This window comes from Rhizophagus irregularis, chromosome 22, assembly GCF_026210795.1.
Source record: "Rhizophagus irregularis chromosome 22, complete sequence".
Lineage (NCBI taxonomy): Eukaryota > Fungi > Glomeromycota > Glomeromycetes > Glomerales > Glomeraceae > Rhizophagus > Rhizophagus irregularis.
The window spans coordinates 3,218,736-3,234,673 of NC_089450.1; the positions used below are offsets into that span (position 1 = coordinate 3,218,736).

The following is a 15,938-nucleotide window of genomic DNA, read 5'->3' on the forward strand; positions in this document are numbered from 1 at the left end:
TTTTTATGCCGCTATCGGAACGTGTGTCCAACTGTAAATATGGTCTCAGAGATGCGTATGAAACTGAAGAAAAATCTATCTCAACTTGGTTTGAAGAGGATGATATAACCTTTTAAGTATAAGTAATATTAAAGGAACAAAACCTCATATGCAACTGAGGCGCCCGCTTGGGCCTCCTCCCCTTTGGTGTTTCAAATAGAAACTAAAAAAAAAACAAACTTTGCAAAATTACTGCGGAAAACTAACAAAATAAAAAAAAAAGGGGAAAGAGTTTTTTTTTTTTACTTAATATTTTTAGAAAATAATTTTACAAAAATCTCATATCATAACACGAGATCACGTGATTGTTTATTGTTTTGTTATACGTTTTTTGTTTTTTATATATAAACCCTTACTTTGATGAGTTTGATCTTCCGATCTTTCCGATCTTCCTTTCTGTCTTTCCCTTCCTTCTCTTTTCTCTTGTCTTATTTTTGTTATTTTTTCTAAATTTTTCTTCTTTTTTCGTCACCCCCCTTTTAAAAAAGAATTTTTTTTTTCTAAAATTTTTTTTTTCATCACTCCTTTAAAAAAAAATTTTTTTTCGTCACTCCCTTAAAAAAAAAATTTTTTTTTTGATTTTATTTTTTTATTCCCACTCTTCTTTTTTTTAAAAAAAATTTTCTTCTTTCTATTTCTATTTCCTCTTTATAAAAAATTTTTTATTTTTCTAACTTTGACGTCCTCCCTTTAAAAAAAGAATTTTTTTTAACTTTCCTAACTTCGTTACTCTCTTTTTAAAAAAATATTTTTTTTGATTTATTCTTTATTCCCCTTTCTTTTTTATTTATATTTATCTCTTTTTTTATTTCATAGGCCAGCAGATTTTTTTTTGTGAGAAGATTCAGTTTCTTTTTTCTTTTTTGTAGATCAGTTTGGGAGTCCTTTCCTTTTTGTAGGATTGTTTAGGATTTTTTTTCTTTTTTTAGGTCAGTTCAAATTTTCTTTTTTTTTTTTGTAAGTTGGGTTCAGATTCTTTTCTTTTTGTAGGTTGTTTCAGTTTTGTTGCTTCAGAGTCTTCTTTTTTTTAGGTCAGTTTTGGATTTATTTTGTTGTTTTGGTTTCTTTTTCATCAGATGCTTCATAATTCTTTTCATTTATGTAGGTCAGACATTCTGGAGTTCTCTTTCTTTTTTTGTAGGAATGCTGACCTTTGGTGACTTGGACGATTGCAGATACTATATGAAGGGGGGGTTTTGTTTCCAATTAAGTTAGACGTTCTTATGTTTCTTTTTTTTGTTTTTTTAGGTTGTTTGACTCCAAATGAACCTGAACTTATAGATAATTTTGGTTGCAATAGGTGGTTTTAATAAGGAGGAATTTTCATAATGTATTTGTATTTTGTTTATTTTTTATTTTTTATTTAATTTAATAAAGTAAAATTAGATTTATGTAAATATAATTATAGTAAACTGTAATACAAATAGTAAATTCAGTGACCAAATCGTATAAATTTCGTGATAAAATCAGTGATCAAATCATGTAAATTCCATATGAATTCCGTGCAAATTCCGTATCCAAACCATATTTTTAGTGATACGGAATTGTGCATTTTTCCGTATCCTATTATGATACGTTATTTCTAAGGAAAAAAATCGTATAAAAACTTTATAAAAAACGTATCCAATTTTTTTATAGGGTATGAGTATAAAGAAACCCAAAGGTCAGATAAAGAAATCAAATATATGGACGTCGATAAAGACGGGTATGCAATTATAAGTCATAACATTAATCACGTTATCACGAAAGTAAAGGAAAAGGCGTAATGTTGATAATGAAGTTAGGCCTTGAAAAACATGTGTCAATCAAAAATAACAAAAAATTGCGCGCCATTTTAATATATAACGTGGTAGGGAACAATAATAAGATTATGGAAGAGAAAAAAGAATTAACGCTAAAGCAATTAAAGCAATCAAGGAAGCGAAAATAAAAAAATGGAAATCATATGTTTTGGATACTTTAAGCAATACTCACAATATAAAAAGAAAAATGAAAAAGGAATTTTTATTAAAAAAAGATTTGATGTTCTTTCAAAAACTAGAAGATCTAAACTTGTGGGACGTACATAAAGAAGAACATGATATGGATCAAACTCGAGAAATATGTACATTTACAGGCGTTTCATCAATGACACGAATAGATTATATATGGGTATCTGAAAATATTTTTTTAGAATTAATTAACGCCAAGATCAAAAACTTCGATAGAAGGTTCGATCATAAGTTATTGACGTTAAATTTTAATAATAGGTTTGATATACAAAGAAATACAATTGTTGAATTATAAAAACAAGAGAATAGTTTTTAATTATCAAAAATCTGAGGATTTAGATAAAGAATTCTTTGAAAAAGAATTAATAGAAAATGCCCTAGAGTGGCGTGATGAATGGTCGATCGAAGAAAAATGGTTGTTTTATAAAAAGAAACTAGATGAGAAGAAAAACAAATATATTAAGAAAGAAAAAAATAACAATTAAAAAAACCAAACAAGTAATTTTCGTCATCAAAGGTTATATAAAGATTTAAAATATATTGTCTTTTTATATTTCAAATTTTTGTTAGTGTACTGTTTGCTACAAATACAAAAGTCTACGCCTGCCCAATCTTTACTTTTAAAATTCTTTTTACGAAAATGAAATTTTATATTGATGAATTAACTAATTTAAGCGATTATCATCATTACATTGAATTCGTTATGCCATAACTTAAGAAGGAATTGTTTTTTTTAATTAAATTAATCGGGTTAGATATTTGTTAGAATTTTACCTCATGATATTAAGCAATATATTTTGTAAGTGCTGTCGATATGATTAAAAACTATATATGGCATATGCCGTACTGCCGTAATGTCATACTGAATGTCGTAATAGTAAAAAAACCATCTTATGTCACAATTATTTAATACGCATACGCTGTAATTGCTATCATAATTCATGAATTTTCTATAGTAAGTTTCGCATTATCTTCTAACATACTACTTCATTCAGAAATAATGAATATAGCACGATGCGCAATAAATTAGATTACCAGCTGATGATGGTTGTGGTGATGAAGTAGTGGAGTTCATCAACGTGATCAATTTCCAATAAAACCGCCAGTATCGACTGAAATAGTATTACTTTAATATTAATTGTTAACGTTAACTATAATCGTATGTTTTACACTACGAAAACTTTGTTTTTTTAGACGGTAAGATATCTTTCTAATGCAAAATAATCATTTGAATCTGTTTAATTGATTAATCAATATTGTTTTATATAGACGAAACGGATGATGAAAGCATTGGTTCGATTCCTTAGTGTCATGATGTGTTGATGATCAGAGTAAAGTATCTTGAGATGGTGACGACTAAGTATAGTGTCTTGACAAAGATGCAAGTCATCTTGGAAATAGCGATGTCGAAGATTTAGCATCTTTATATGATGATGACGATTGGTGACAGAAATTCTGAATCCATTCACAAACCGAGTCTATGGATATTTATTTGTGTCGTTGTATTAGATGGTCAGTTAATTTTAATGCATACATGTGAGGCTTGAAGAACTTGTTTATTTATTATTTTTGAATTTCTTTATATATATATATTTTTAGATCATCACCATCCGTATCATCTTTTTTCTTTAATGAAACGGTATTCAATAATGCTGATGAACATCATTCTTAGTAATGAAGAAATTATTGTATTGGTACAAAAACATAGTTTTAAGTATCTAACTCATTTAATATAGATTAATAATAATCTTTATTAAATCTGTAGTTGAGACTCTTTCAACATATATACGGAATGTAATAAGCTATGATGTTTCTTATTAATAATTAAAAAGATTTGTTTTATTAAGTAGATGTCATTAGTATGAGATAGTAAAAGATGTATTTACGATGCTTCATCAAGACGCATAATTGATGACTAAAAGCGAGTAAACCCTACAAGATAACACATCCCCGTTTAACAATCTTAAACATTGAGACTTTTTTATCGCTCCATGAATTTCCACATATTGGGGAAAAATATATATTTTTTATTTATAGATTTCGGCAATCCGATACCGAGAAAAAATTCCAATTTTTTTCTCCATTGCATGTATCGGTATCTTAGATTTTTTTTTCTCTCAATTTACAAGTTTCTGTATTTAAAAATGAGAAATAATTTATAATGTTTTCACAATACGTAATTAATTAATGGGAGAATGCGAATGTGATTGTGAGGAGTCGATGCCAGCGTTTTGAGGATTTGCAAATATAAGTATAAAACAAATAAAATCGTACTTCAAAATATGCATTACATTAACCGTTAATGAAGTAACAAATACAATGTATTGAAAGAAAAAAACTTAACATTTTTTTGATTAATTCACAATTTGTCATGATGTTACTGTAAGTTACTATTTAATATTAATATAATTTTCTAATAAAATTTTTTCATTTATTTGATACAAAAACATCATTTAGCATGATAGCGGCCACATATAATGATTGTGGAAATAGTAAATTAGACACAAAATTCTCTCTTTTTATAAAATCGTTAATGATATGATATACTAACACATTTTCTTTCAGTGTTATTAATATTATGGTCGTATAGCTCATGATAGATGATGGCTGTGAAGTTATAAAATTCAATGGCAATAATTTACTTGTATGATGAGGAGTAGGGATGCCAAAAGTTCGGTTATAACCGATCATAACCGGTTTTTACCGGTTCGGTTATCGGTTCGGTTTCAGTCCAAGACCGACCGGTTAACCGTCAGTTTTATATATAAAAAAAAACCGATCAAAAAACCGATCGGTTAATTGTAAATTTTAATATATTCCGGAAAAAAAAAATGATTTTGTTTATTGAGAATACCATTAAAAACTATTGTTTTAGTGTTTTTATGTATAATATTCTCATTTTTGAAATTATCGAATTTACGCGTTGATCACGTGATTTTTCGTTTCTCTGAAAAAATCACAACATCGGCGTTATTGTTGTAAATAATTACATAAATTCAAAGAATATTATTCAAAAAGTTATAATTGATACTTTATGGCATTATTTTATTCGATTTTGCGGTATTTTTGTAATCGGTTTTGTAGTTCAGTTTTATCGGTCGGTTTTGCGGTCGGTTCGGTTTTGGTTGAAAACTGCAGTTTTAAAACCGAAACCGAACCGAACCGACCGTTGGCATCCCTAGATATGTTCGCACAAAAAGTTTTTAGAAAAATTCCGGAAATCTTCTGAAAAATACTGAAATCTGCAGTAAAATGTCCAAAATCATTCAAGATTTAAAAGATTTTACCGGATTTTTCAAAAACCTTTCGGAAAATCCGGCAAAATTTGAATAGATTTTGTGCGCTGGTTTGTATGATAATTTAATATTGTTTGATTTCCCATTACTATGTATGTAATGAGTCATATCGGCCCATACGATATATGTAATGCTCCTAAAATAAATAATTTATGATTTAAGTCAGATTTGTAATTTTATCTAAAAATATTGATCCTATACAATTTACCTATATTATAACCCGTTGTGCATTTCATATCGAAAAAATGAATATATTTATTAGAATAGTATGGATAAACTATTATGCTATTTAAATCGTAAAATTTTGTTTCACAGATGATCATATGAACTTAAACAGTAAATGCACAATTTTAGTCGTCCAATTTATCCAACTTTATTTGTGTAGATTAGGGGATATTTTAATAAAAACAGCTTAATTAAATCTAAAAATGATTGAATAAGCCAGTAATCGAACCATGACCTATAAATAGATTGATTAACACAGATACTTTGTTATTATTACTCCATAGTAATTGTTTTACATAATCATTTTAATTTAGCAAAATATGGATACTAATAATAACGTTTATTTGGCCATTTTTGCGGAATGGCTACCCAATTACCAATCACATTTACTTACATGAATTTTTGACAAAGAAATTTTTTACAGTATTTCACATCAAAGAAAATAATTTTTTATCAGTTGAAAAATTTTTACTTTCACACGGGCTTTAAAAAAAGAACATTTTTATCTTCGGATTTGAAACAGCAGCTGCTAGAGAGTTCTAGCATATTTTGTAAAATAATAATGTTTGGATGACAGCATATATTGGTTATTATATTCGTTTTATCACAGATAAATTAAATACAAATTAGATTTTTTTTTATATTGTTCAAAATATATGATATATTTTGATATTTTATTTAAAATTAAAAATTATATTTCCTTTTACAAATTTATTTCCATTTTATATCTGCAATTTTATTTTTTTTAAAAAAAAAAATCTGTCAAATTTCACAACAAAAACCTCCTTTGTCATTCAATTAAACTTAAAAAAAAATACTTTTGTATAGAAATGACATATTTGACACAAATTATCATCTGGCATGTGCATAAAAAGCATAATGCATGTATAATACTTTATACTGTATAATACATACATACATATAGTATCAGAACTGGAAAGAAATTATTTCATAAAATCAAAAATAAGCTTTCTCATCCCCATCTATTATTTTATTTAGCTACTATAATAATTTTTTAAAAGAAATATTTCATATGTAATATTAGTGTTTGTGTAAATAAAGTTGACCATTCCATTGTAAAATTTTGAAAAAATTTTTTATAAGAATTTATAAATAATCATGCGCAAAAAAAAGGGGTTTTACAAAATAATTTATCTATCAAAATATCTTTTTTCTCATTTTTTTTTTATTCTTCTGCAATGATCCCAATTTTAGTCGAACAACAAAAAAACTTTTATGAGCTGATGATTTGAGACATTTATTATGGGAATGAAGGAATGAAAGAAATCAGTCAAAAAATATTAGCAAAATTTATATGTTACATTACGTGATAGCACATTCATTTTTATCAAAGGGATGCATTTTTATATTGTATTTATACATGAATAGCATCGTACTTTTATAGATATATTTAGAGGAAAAAGGACAAGGAACATTTTTTATTGATCCGAAATTATAATTAAAATAAAAATTTATATATACGACGGAACATGATCTCGCAGACGAATCACATGATCACATGATGACATGATGCCAGACATCTTGGGATGGCAATAATTTTTTTTTCTTTTCGTAAACAAATAAAATATGTAACCTGATATTGTTACTGCGGTTATTTCATTTAAAGCGTTTATAATGTAATATCTATATTGATATTAAAGCATTCAAAATTATTTAAAAACAGTATTTTATTTTAATAAATAAGAATAAGAATATAGTAATTCAAGAAAAATAATAATAATCCTGTAAAAAATAATATCACTAATTTCTGTAAACTTCCGTGCATTTACAGAAATAACATGGAATAATAAAACATGGAATAAATTTTTATAGGATAATAAAAGTATTTAAATTTGAATAATATAATAATTTTCTTCCTTCAAATATCAACATATAATTTTCAACTTTATTAGATGTTATTATTAATATTTATCTGAGAGGAATTTATAATAATCACACCAACATTAGACTGGGGCGGATTTGGATTATTGAACTTTGGGGTCGAACCGTTGCCAGGCATAGATTGTTGCTGATAAACATTAGACTGAGGATTATCATATTGCAAGTTGAATTGCGGAGTCGAAATGTTACCAGGCATGGACTGTCGCTGATAATTTTGAGTGTTAGCGTTATCGTTCGAAGCGTCGTTAAAAATTGGCTGCTGATTGTTATTATTATTAGGTAAACTATTGCTTGAAGTGTTGATATGTTGATGATAGTTATTGTGGTCAGAAGGAATGCTTGTGCCCGAAAACATATTGTTATTGTCGTTCATTCCAGAAAATCCAGAATTGCAGCTGCAAGAATAATCACAGTTAATATTCGCAGTTGTAGTTGTCGCTTGTGGAAGATTATTGTAATTATTATTAGTGAATCCAGTAGTATCGTAAACAGCATCGCTATTATTATCTTGCGAATTCATTATGAGCTGGATTTTGTATCTTTTGCTGATAAAAGAATTTTTTTTACCAATTTCTCGAACAGCTTGTAAAAAGTTGTTAGATTCTTAATTGCATGTATTTATAATAAATATTCGCATATTCGCACAATGAATTAAAGCCCCTATAAAAAAGTTTGTGCTAAATTTGTGCCAAACGGGCTAATCATACAACATTTATTCGAAATTTGTACTAAAAAATAATATAAAATTCGAACAAATTCTAAATAAATATCGTATGATTAACCCATTTGGCACAAATTTAGCATAAACTTTTTTTTTATAGGGAAGGACAAAAAGGAAACTTTGAAAGAAAAAAGCATATACTCAACGTGGATATTGTTTAATAAATTTAACTTTGTTCGTCCGAAAGTAGACATGAATAAAAGTTAATAACAATATTTGCTAGTAAGCGGCATTGTTATATATTGAAAAAATCTTAGGTTACACATTTTTATAACGATAAATGACGAGATCAAAAATATTTTTACCCGGAACGTTATAATAATAGAATATTGTTAGCTGAATATAGAAAGTAAATTTACCCAACATTTTTGTTTGTATTCACTTTTATGCATACTACTGAAAAAATTAAAAATTTACTCAAGCTTTTATATACCAGATTAGTAATTAATTTGGGAATAAAAATCCAAGTTAAAGTACTATCACCAGAAGGCGTTTGATAATTTACTGTATAATGAATACACCCATTTTATTATTAGAATGATTTGTCGTATATAAAATTTAAATTGTGAATTAAAATTATCATTTAAATGATTTAAATGATTTATCATATATCATGGTGATAGCGTGATAATTTATCTCAATTTATTATGCAGTCGACCCCAACTTAAATGTGCTTAAAGGGGATGTGAGCGATGTGACTATATCTGGGGTGACTATAGAGGGGTAAACTGTATATCAATTTAAAAATTACAGAACTTACCTACTTCACACTATTTTTTATTTACCTCATTTTATCATTTACCCCTCTCCACATACCCCTCTCCACATTATTTTATAGTGCGGATATCTATCATCTGCGGATTCGAATATCTATCATTATTACAATCCGAGTCGGATATCTGCGAATCGTCCGTCGGAGATCAAAATATTTGCGGATACGGATTGCGCTATTTGGCCCAGCAAAAATTTATGTCAGTTTTATTTTTTTTTGGTGTTCCATTATACACCTGCTTGCTATACGTTGAAAATCAATCCAAAATCTCACGTTCACCCAGTTTTTACTGCTAAAAGATTTTCAAAAGCGAAATTTTATGATGAATTAAAACCTATTTAATTTATTATTGTTGTTACTATTTTTACTATTTAACGTTTGATAATTAGAGTTCTTTAATTCGTAACTTAAGAAAAAAATTGTTTCTTAATCCAATTAATGCGGATTAGGTGTTTATTAGAAAATTCACCTCCTGATACAGACATACAGTCATTAATAAAATGATATATCACTTGATATACAGTATAAATAGGCCCCGATATTATCTTTTTTTAATAATTTTTATTAATCTATAAATAGGTAGTGCCTATTCCCTCCGCCGTTTATAGTAAGTTAAGTGTAATACAATTATAAAAAAATAATTATAAATAAATAATAAACTAAAATGAATAAATAAACATTTTATTATGGTAGATTGTTTATATTTTATCTCTATCGTAATTAAATAATTGATGGCAATGATTTGCCTGCTATTAAACCAAAAAAGATTATTTTTTTTTAATGAATAAAATAATGGAAATCTAATGAAAGGAAATCAGCCTTATGAAGTAACAATCAATTTATTAGCCATTCACATAATAAAAAAAACTAAACAAAATTTACTTTGTTATAAAAAAATTACCTTATATGTATAACAAATATTATTAGCCGTTGTCGATCACGGTCACACTGTATAGAGTAAACTTAAAGCGCTGTATCTTCTTTAAATTATCAATGAACTTTTGTATTCACATACACAATCATTATCCTGCAGAGAAACAAATTATTATTATAAATCATATCCCAATAATTGTGATATATAAATAAATAAACCAAATCATATTTACTGCCCCATATGATAATATTATTCTAAAAAATATCTGCACGTCCCTGTACACAAAGTTGATCCATGTTTATATTCCATTTTTTTTCCGTAAATATTTTTATAAATTTAAATTAGGTAAAATTTTTCACAAGGTACTATAACTTATCTATCATAAATGAATAAAGTTTGAACACAACGCTACAAACTAAATTTATATCAAATGTTTGTGGCGCAGTAAATAAAATTTAATTAACCTGAAAAAAATGTCACGAAAAATTACGTGAGATTTTTCATCACCGGCGTCACGCCCTTCCTTGTTTCCATTTTTAATAAGTATCTGGGAGACAGAGAAATTTTTTTAGTAATAAAATCCTACTCGTCACGCACTATCCGTCACATGTGCGCCACACTTAATTTCAGTTAAGTTGCGTAATGGCGGCCATTTCGTGACATTTTTTTCAGGTTACGCTGGGATAGTCATAAAATTTGTGCGTGAAAATGACATAATGCGCCATACTGCAGCACGTTTTAATTTCCAACACTTATTGTATAATATATGTGATGCCGACGAGGATATATACTATATATGTATACTATACATATTTATTGGGGTGCACGGTCAACTATCTAAAAGATCTCTTCTTCTTTCTCAAATATTTTGACACTTGTTAGTTTCTCCAAACCATATTCACAAAGTTATGAAGCTAAGTTATTTTTCAATTTGAACTTTAAATAGTTTGCCTATCTTGATGTCTGATTTTGTTTTTATTAATGCAAGAAATGGCCTCGTAACTTTGTTAATAAATCGTATCAATCTTTATATGCTTTTTTTCTCAAAATGCGGAATCGTTAAAGCTGCACATCTAATTGAACATGATATATAAATATATATAATGGGTAGTCAAAATCATGTCATATTAATGCTTTGCTAAATTAAAATCATTTGCATTATCATTATTATATTATCTGTTATAGAAATTAATTGATATTATCGCAACTTATATTTATTTATATATTTGCATTATATATTAAAATTTTAACTTCCTTGAAAAATAATTTTGATATTATAGATAAATTAAACGAAAAATTTTCTCAATTAATTATAATTAATGGTAACGTATAAATAAAATTTGCTACCTAGTATACTACAATAAACTGCATTTGCATAAAATCGTGACGATCAAGGGTGTTTATTAACCTAAAAAAAACATTTTTAAATTTATAAAAAATTTTAATTTTTGTAGATCGATGTATCGTGAGAAAATTACCGGCGTACAATTTAAATTTGTCTAAATTATTTTTTTGGCGTATGCAGGTCATGCATTATAATTTCAGATACATATCAAATCACGCTTACAGATGTTTTATATAATATATTTGGCGTATTTAAATGTTTTTTTATATTTGTTAAATAATTAATAACCCAGTAGCCATTATCATAGCTACATTAATTTTATTTGATGGAATATCAACAAATACTCATATTTATTACAATATTACGATACACATCAAAGAATACGATCCTGCTCGAGGTTTGAAAAATCTTATTTTTCACATGGAACAGCGTTCTTTTCCAATATTTGCTTATTTTGTAATAACGATTCTTTACTTGACAAATAATATTATTTTAGAAATAATGGATGATTATTCACATATATTGTCTATTTTAAACAATATTAAGAAATTTATACTGTAATGACTAATGATATATGATCGACGCATTTTTTTTTTTTAAAAAAAAGCGTTTTTAAGTCAAATAAAAAGCTTCCTTTGTCTCTAAGTAAACTTGAAGAACTGGTAATAATACATCTTCATACATAATTTTACTTTATAGATCTATTTTTAAATGAGAAACTTCGTAAAAAAATTTCTGTGGCAACAATAAGTCATATGCTTTGTCCTACCTTCTCACGTGTATTGTAAAATTTTTTTTCCACTTTTTTTTTATTTTACAAAATCACAAATAATTTGTCTACAAAAAGTAAAATGTTTGAACATATCAACACAACAGTAAACATATCCTTTTTCTCTCCTTTCAATAAAGAAATTTATGGGCTGATGATTGATATCACTGATTGTGCAAGCGATATGCAGTATAATCATTATGGAGGCTTTGTTATTTGTTATAGAAAATAATTCAGAATATATTAAGTATTATGAGAATGCTCAAACAATTGTAATTAACTTATATTATAAAGACAAAGGTTTATTATCACAATATACGGAAACACAAATTTGGAAATGCGTAGATTCGGAAAAACATTTATGTTCCGATTGTAAAATTATTTTATTTACTTTGGATACATTGTTTGATAATCTTAAGGTGTCATTTATGGGAATGAAGAAAATAGATAAATACGTATGGAATAAATAAAAAAAGTTACACAAAATTTATATGTCACATTATGTGAAAAAGAAAAAATCGCAGTAAGCATTTTTTATCACGTGATCAGTTATCATCTTTTTTCTGCGGTTATTTCATATAAGAATTTATAATGTAATTGTCTAAATTTATATTAGAACATTCAAAAATTACTTTATTTTGTTTTAATAATATACAGCAATTGTATAAATTTACAATCATAGAAAAAAAAGGGATAAAGTAATTGAAGAACATACAGTTCTCAGACTTATTATCTTGTCGAATAATAATAAATATTTGTTTGAGGAGAATTTATAATAATCGTGCCAAGTGAATTAGGCAAAGGAAAGACGGACTGAGACAGACTTGGATTAGTATATTGTAGATTGGCCTGTAGAGCCGAAACGTTATTAGACATGGATTGTTGCTGATGGTTTTGAATACTGACGTAATTGTTCGAAGTATCGTTAAAAATTGACTGCTGATTATCAGTAAGATTAATAGCACCATTGTTTGAAGTGTTAATAAACATAGTTTGATGATCATAGTTATTCTGATTAGAGGGAATGCTTGTATCTGTAGGAATTATGCTGTTATTAATGTGCATCCCAGAAATGCAATTATTGCAGCTGCAAGAGGGTTCACGATTAATGTTCAATTGCTCGAATAGCAGTTGTATCTGTTACTTGTTGCATATTATTGCGATTATTACTGTTACTGCCTTGTAAAGAGTTCATAAGGATGAAATTTATACTGTTACGAGATTAAATACTTTACGAAATAATATATTTATAATAAAAACTAAATTCGCAAAATGGATTCAAAAAAGAAATTTGAAAGTAAAAGTGTATATAATCAAATATCATCTAAAATTGCATATTGTGTAATCGAAGGTAGAATGAATGAAAGTTAATTACTTACAATATGATAAAGGCATTAACATATCTTGGATAAGGGTGAGAAAAATTAGGTCACACACTTTTATAAAGATAAATGACGTGACCAAAAGGGTTACGGTACATTTCGCCGAAAAGACGTTTCTCCGAAAAATAGGGCCAACATTATGCAGAATTATAAATAACTCAGGCCAGAGATTTTTTTCGGCGAAATGGCTTTCAGCAAAATGTCCCGATACCAACCAAAAGTGTTATCGTTCAGCCAAATAAGAAAGATCATGCAGGTTTTCATAGATCAATATTTTATTAAGCATAACAATAACACGGTTACGGTACATTAATATAACACAAGATTATGCATAATTGATATAATAAAGTAGAGTAAAAAAGTACGATGTAATGAAAATTTTATAGGAAAAGTTTGAATGAAAATTATTAGGTAGATTAAATTTTAATTTATAGGCTAAATAAAGATTATCTATGATGTAATAATGCATGATCAAAAAGCGCCAGAACGATAACATTTTTATCGGGTTGGTGATACTCCCCATTAAATATTATATATTTACCAATAAAAAATACTTATTAGCTAAGTAAATAGATAGAAAGTAAGTAGCGTAGATTGGCCAAGTAACGTAAATTACATATCACGTGAGATTTTCCAACAAAAAATTTCGTTGGACTAGAGTTCGTATCCGTTATCCGGATATCAACGGATATCCGGATACCCGGATAGAACGGATACTATTATCCGTTAGCTGTAATTCGGGCCAATTTTATAGAATAATGTTAAATTTTATTCAATATCTTAAGGAAAATTTATCTGAATATCCTAAATTATCCAGATATCCAAATATTTTTGCGGGGATAATTCAGGCCAACAGAATTATGACTTGGTAAGACGATCATTTCCTTTTTTGGCGATAGCATTCCACAAAAATAAAAAACCTATCCGGATTAAATGCAAAATCGGATATCCTAATACTATCCTAATGCTATTCACCGATAAATAAATAACGAATCCCCTCCAAAATTGTCAGTAAAGAGTTTATACGCACACCGGAAACCCATGAGCCACTACTTTATCTTCGGCTATTTTATTATAACAAGTTCTTTCATGCTAAAAGTTAGGAATAGTTATTCCAAATACCTGTCTATACGCCATAGACTATACTACCTACTCTTCTTCCAAATTATATTATGACCCAGGCTACATATGTTTCCCGTGACAAGGCGAAAATCATGTGATCTATCTCCGTTAACGGTTCATCAGTCAGATGATCCGTTCAAATAGTCTTAATAGTCTTACTTTTAGTAATAAAATAAAATAAATTAAATAAAATAAATAGATGATCCGTTCAATAATTTTGATTTAAATTGTTTTCCCTTCTCTAAATGGACATTCCAAGATTCGTATCTTATATATAAAATATCTATTAAACCAACCTAAACAATCTGTCTTATTTTCTAATCTGAGCTAATGAATTATCAGACTACTTATACATCAATATATACGTTGCATAGGATGGATACTATTTCTTGATAGAAAAATGAAACCTTTTTTGGATTTTCTTTTGAAATTCCTGAATTTTCATCCACATGACTTTGACCGGCATTATTGAATTCGGCCGGAAATTATGAAATTAATCATGTGACAAATTTTATTTGTAATTTTGACTGGTAATGTGAATTTGGCCAGAATTACCTCTTGACGGATTAATGAGTCAGACTTAGTGTTTCAAACCAGATTTATTTTAATCTCAGGTTTCCTTGGATTATTCATGGAAAATTTATATAATATGCTTACAGTACTAATACTTTTTATTAGTAAAGAAATTGAGAATAAGAATATACGTCTGATAACCCACATATTTACTTGCATGTTTTCTATTTTGATAACAAGCAATTAGTTTGGAGATATAAATCTGCTTAATAATTTCCATTATTTGAGGTTATAAATTCCATAAACACGTTGAAATATTAAACACGGGTTTATTTAAATTTTTATGAATTTTGTTAGACTGAAATGGTTTTTGATTATCACAGTATGTTGCGAAGTAAAATTGTGTAGGGGAAGGGAAGCCTTATTATTTGATACAGATTGTTGATAATTATGATGAAGCGATATCATTATTGTTTGAAACAACATAGGTATAGCTAGGTTGCTGATATAGTTAGTATAGCGAGGAATATTGTTCGAAGTGTAGTGATTAGATTGCCGGTTGTTATATATTGTTATATATGAGTAGTGTATGTACAGTATATCATTTATGAGTAAAAAGTTGTTCGCGGAGTTAAACTATTGAATTGTTAAACCTTATCAATTAATTCACCAGTATATTATTACTTTATTCGATAAAAATATGAAATACAGAATAATTTTAATGATGATTCTACTAACAGTTATGACGGTAGAGATCTTCAAATAAAAACGATACTTTATATTTTATAAAAATCTACTTGAATATTTCCGTTACATACATTTTCCTTCGCTAGTATTTTATCCATTATTTATTTTATTTCTTTATTTCTTACATGATGGTAGTCAATTAAAACCGTTCATTTTTAAAATTATATACGGTAATTATTATTCTTGAATTTTTAAAAATTACTAAATTAAAAAGAGAAAAAAAAAGAAAAAAAAATATGG

General features: G+C 27.4%; 2 protein-coding genes across 2 annotated transcripts; both read right to left on the bottom strand.

Moving 5' to 3' along the window:
- Positions 1–7,208: 7,208 nt before the first annotated feature.
- On the bottom strand, positions 7,209–7,973 carry OCT59_014870 (uncharacterized protein; the record flags this gene model as incomplete). The annotated part of the gene is made up of 1 exon (XM_025313674.2): positions 7,209–7,973. One exon carries the CDS (start codon positions 7,971–7,973, stop codon positions 7,461–7,463), a length of 513 nt encoding a protein of 170 aa, XP_025186835.1. The 3' UTR covers positions 7,209–7,460.
- Positions 7,974–12,663: 4,690 nt separating this feature from the next.
- On the bottom strand, positions 12,664–12,999 carry OCT59_014871 (uncharacterized protein; the record flags this gene model as incomplete). Its single annotated transcript, XM_066150301.1, has 1 exon — positions 12,664–12,999. One exon carries the CDS (start codon positions 12,997–12,999, stop codon positions 12,664–12,666), a length of 336 nt encoding a protein of 111 aa, XP_066002480.1.
- Positions 13,000–15,938: the final 2,939 nt, after the last annotated feature.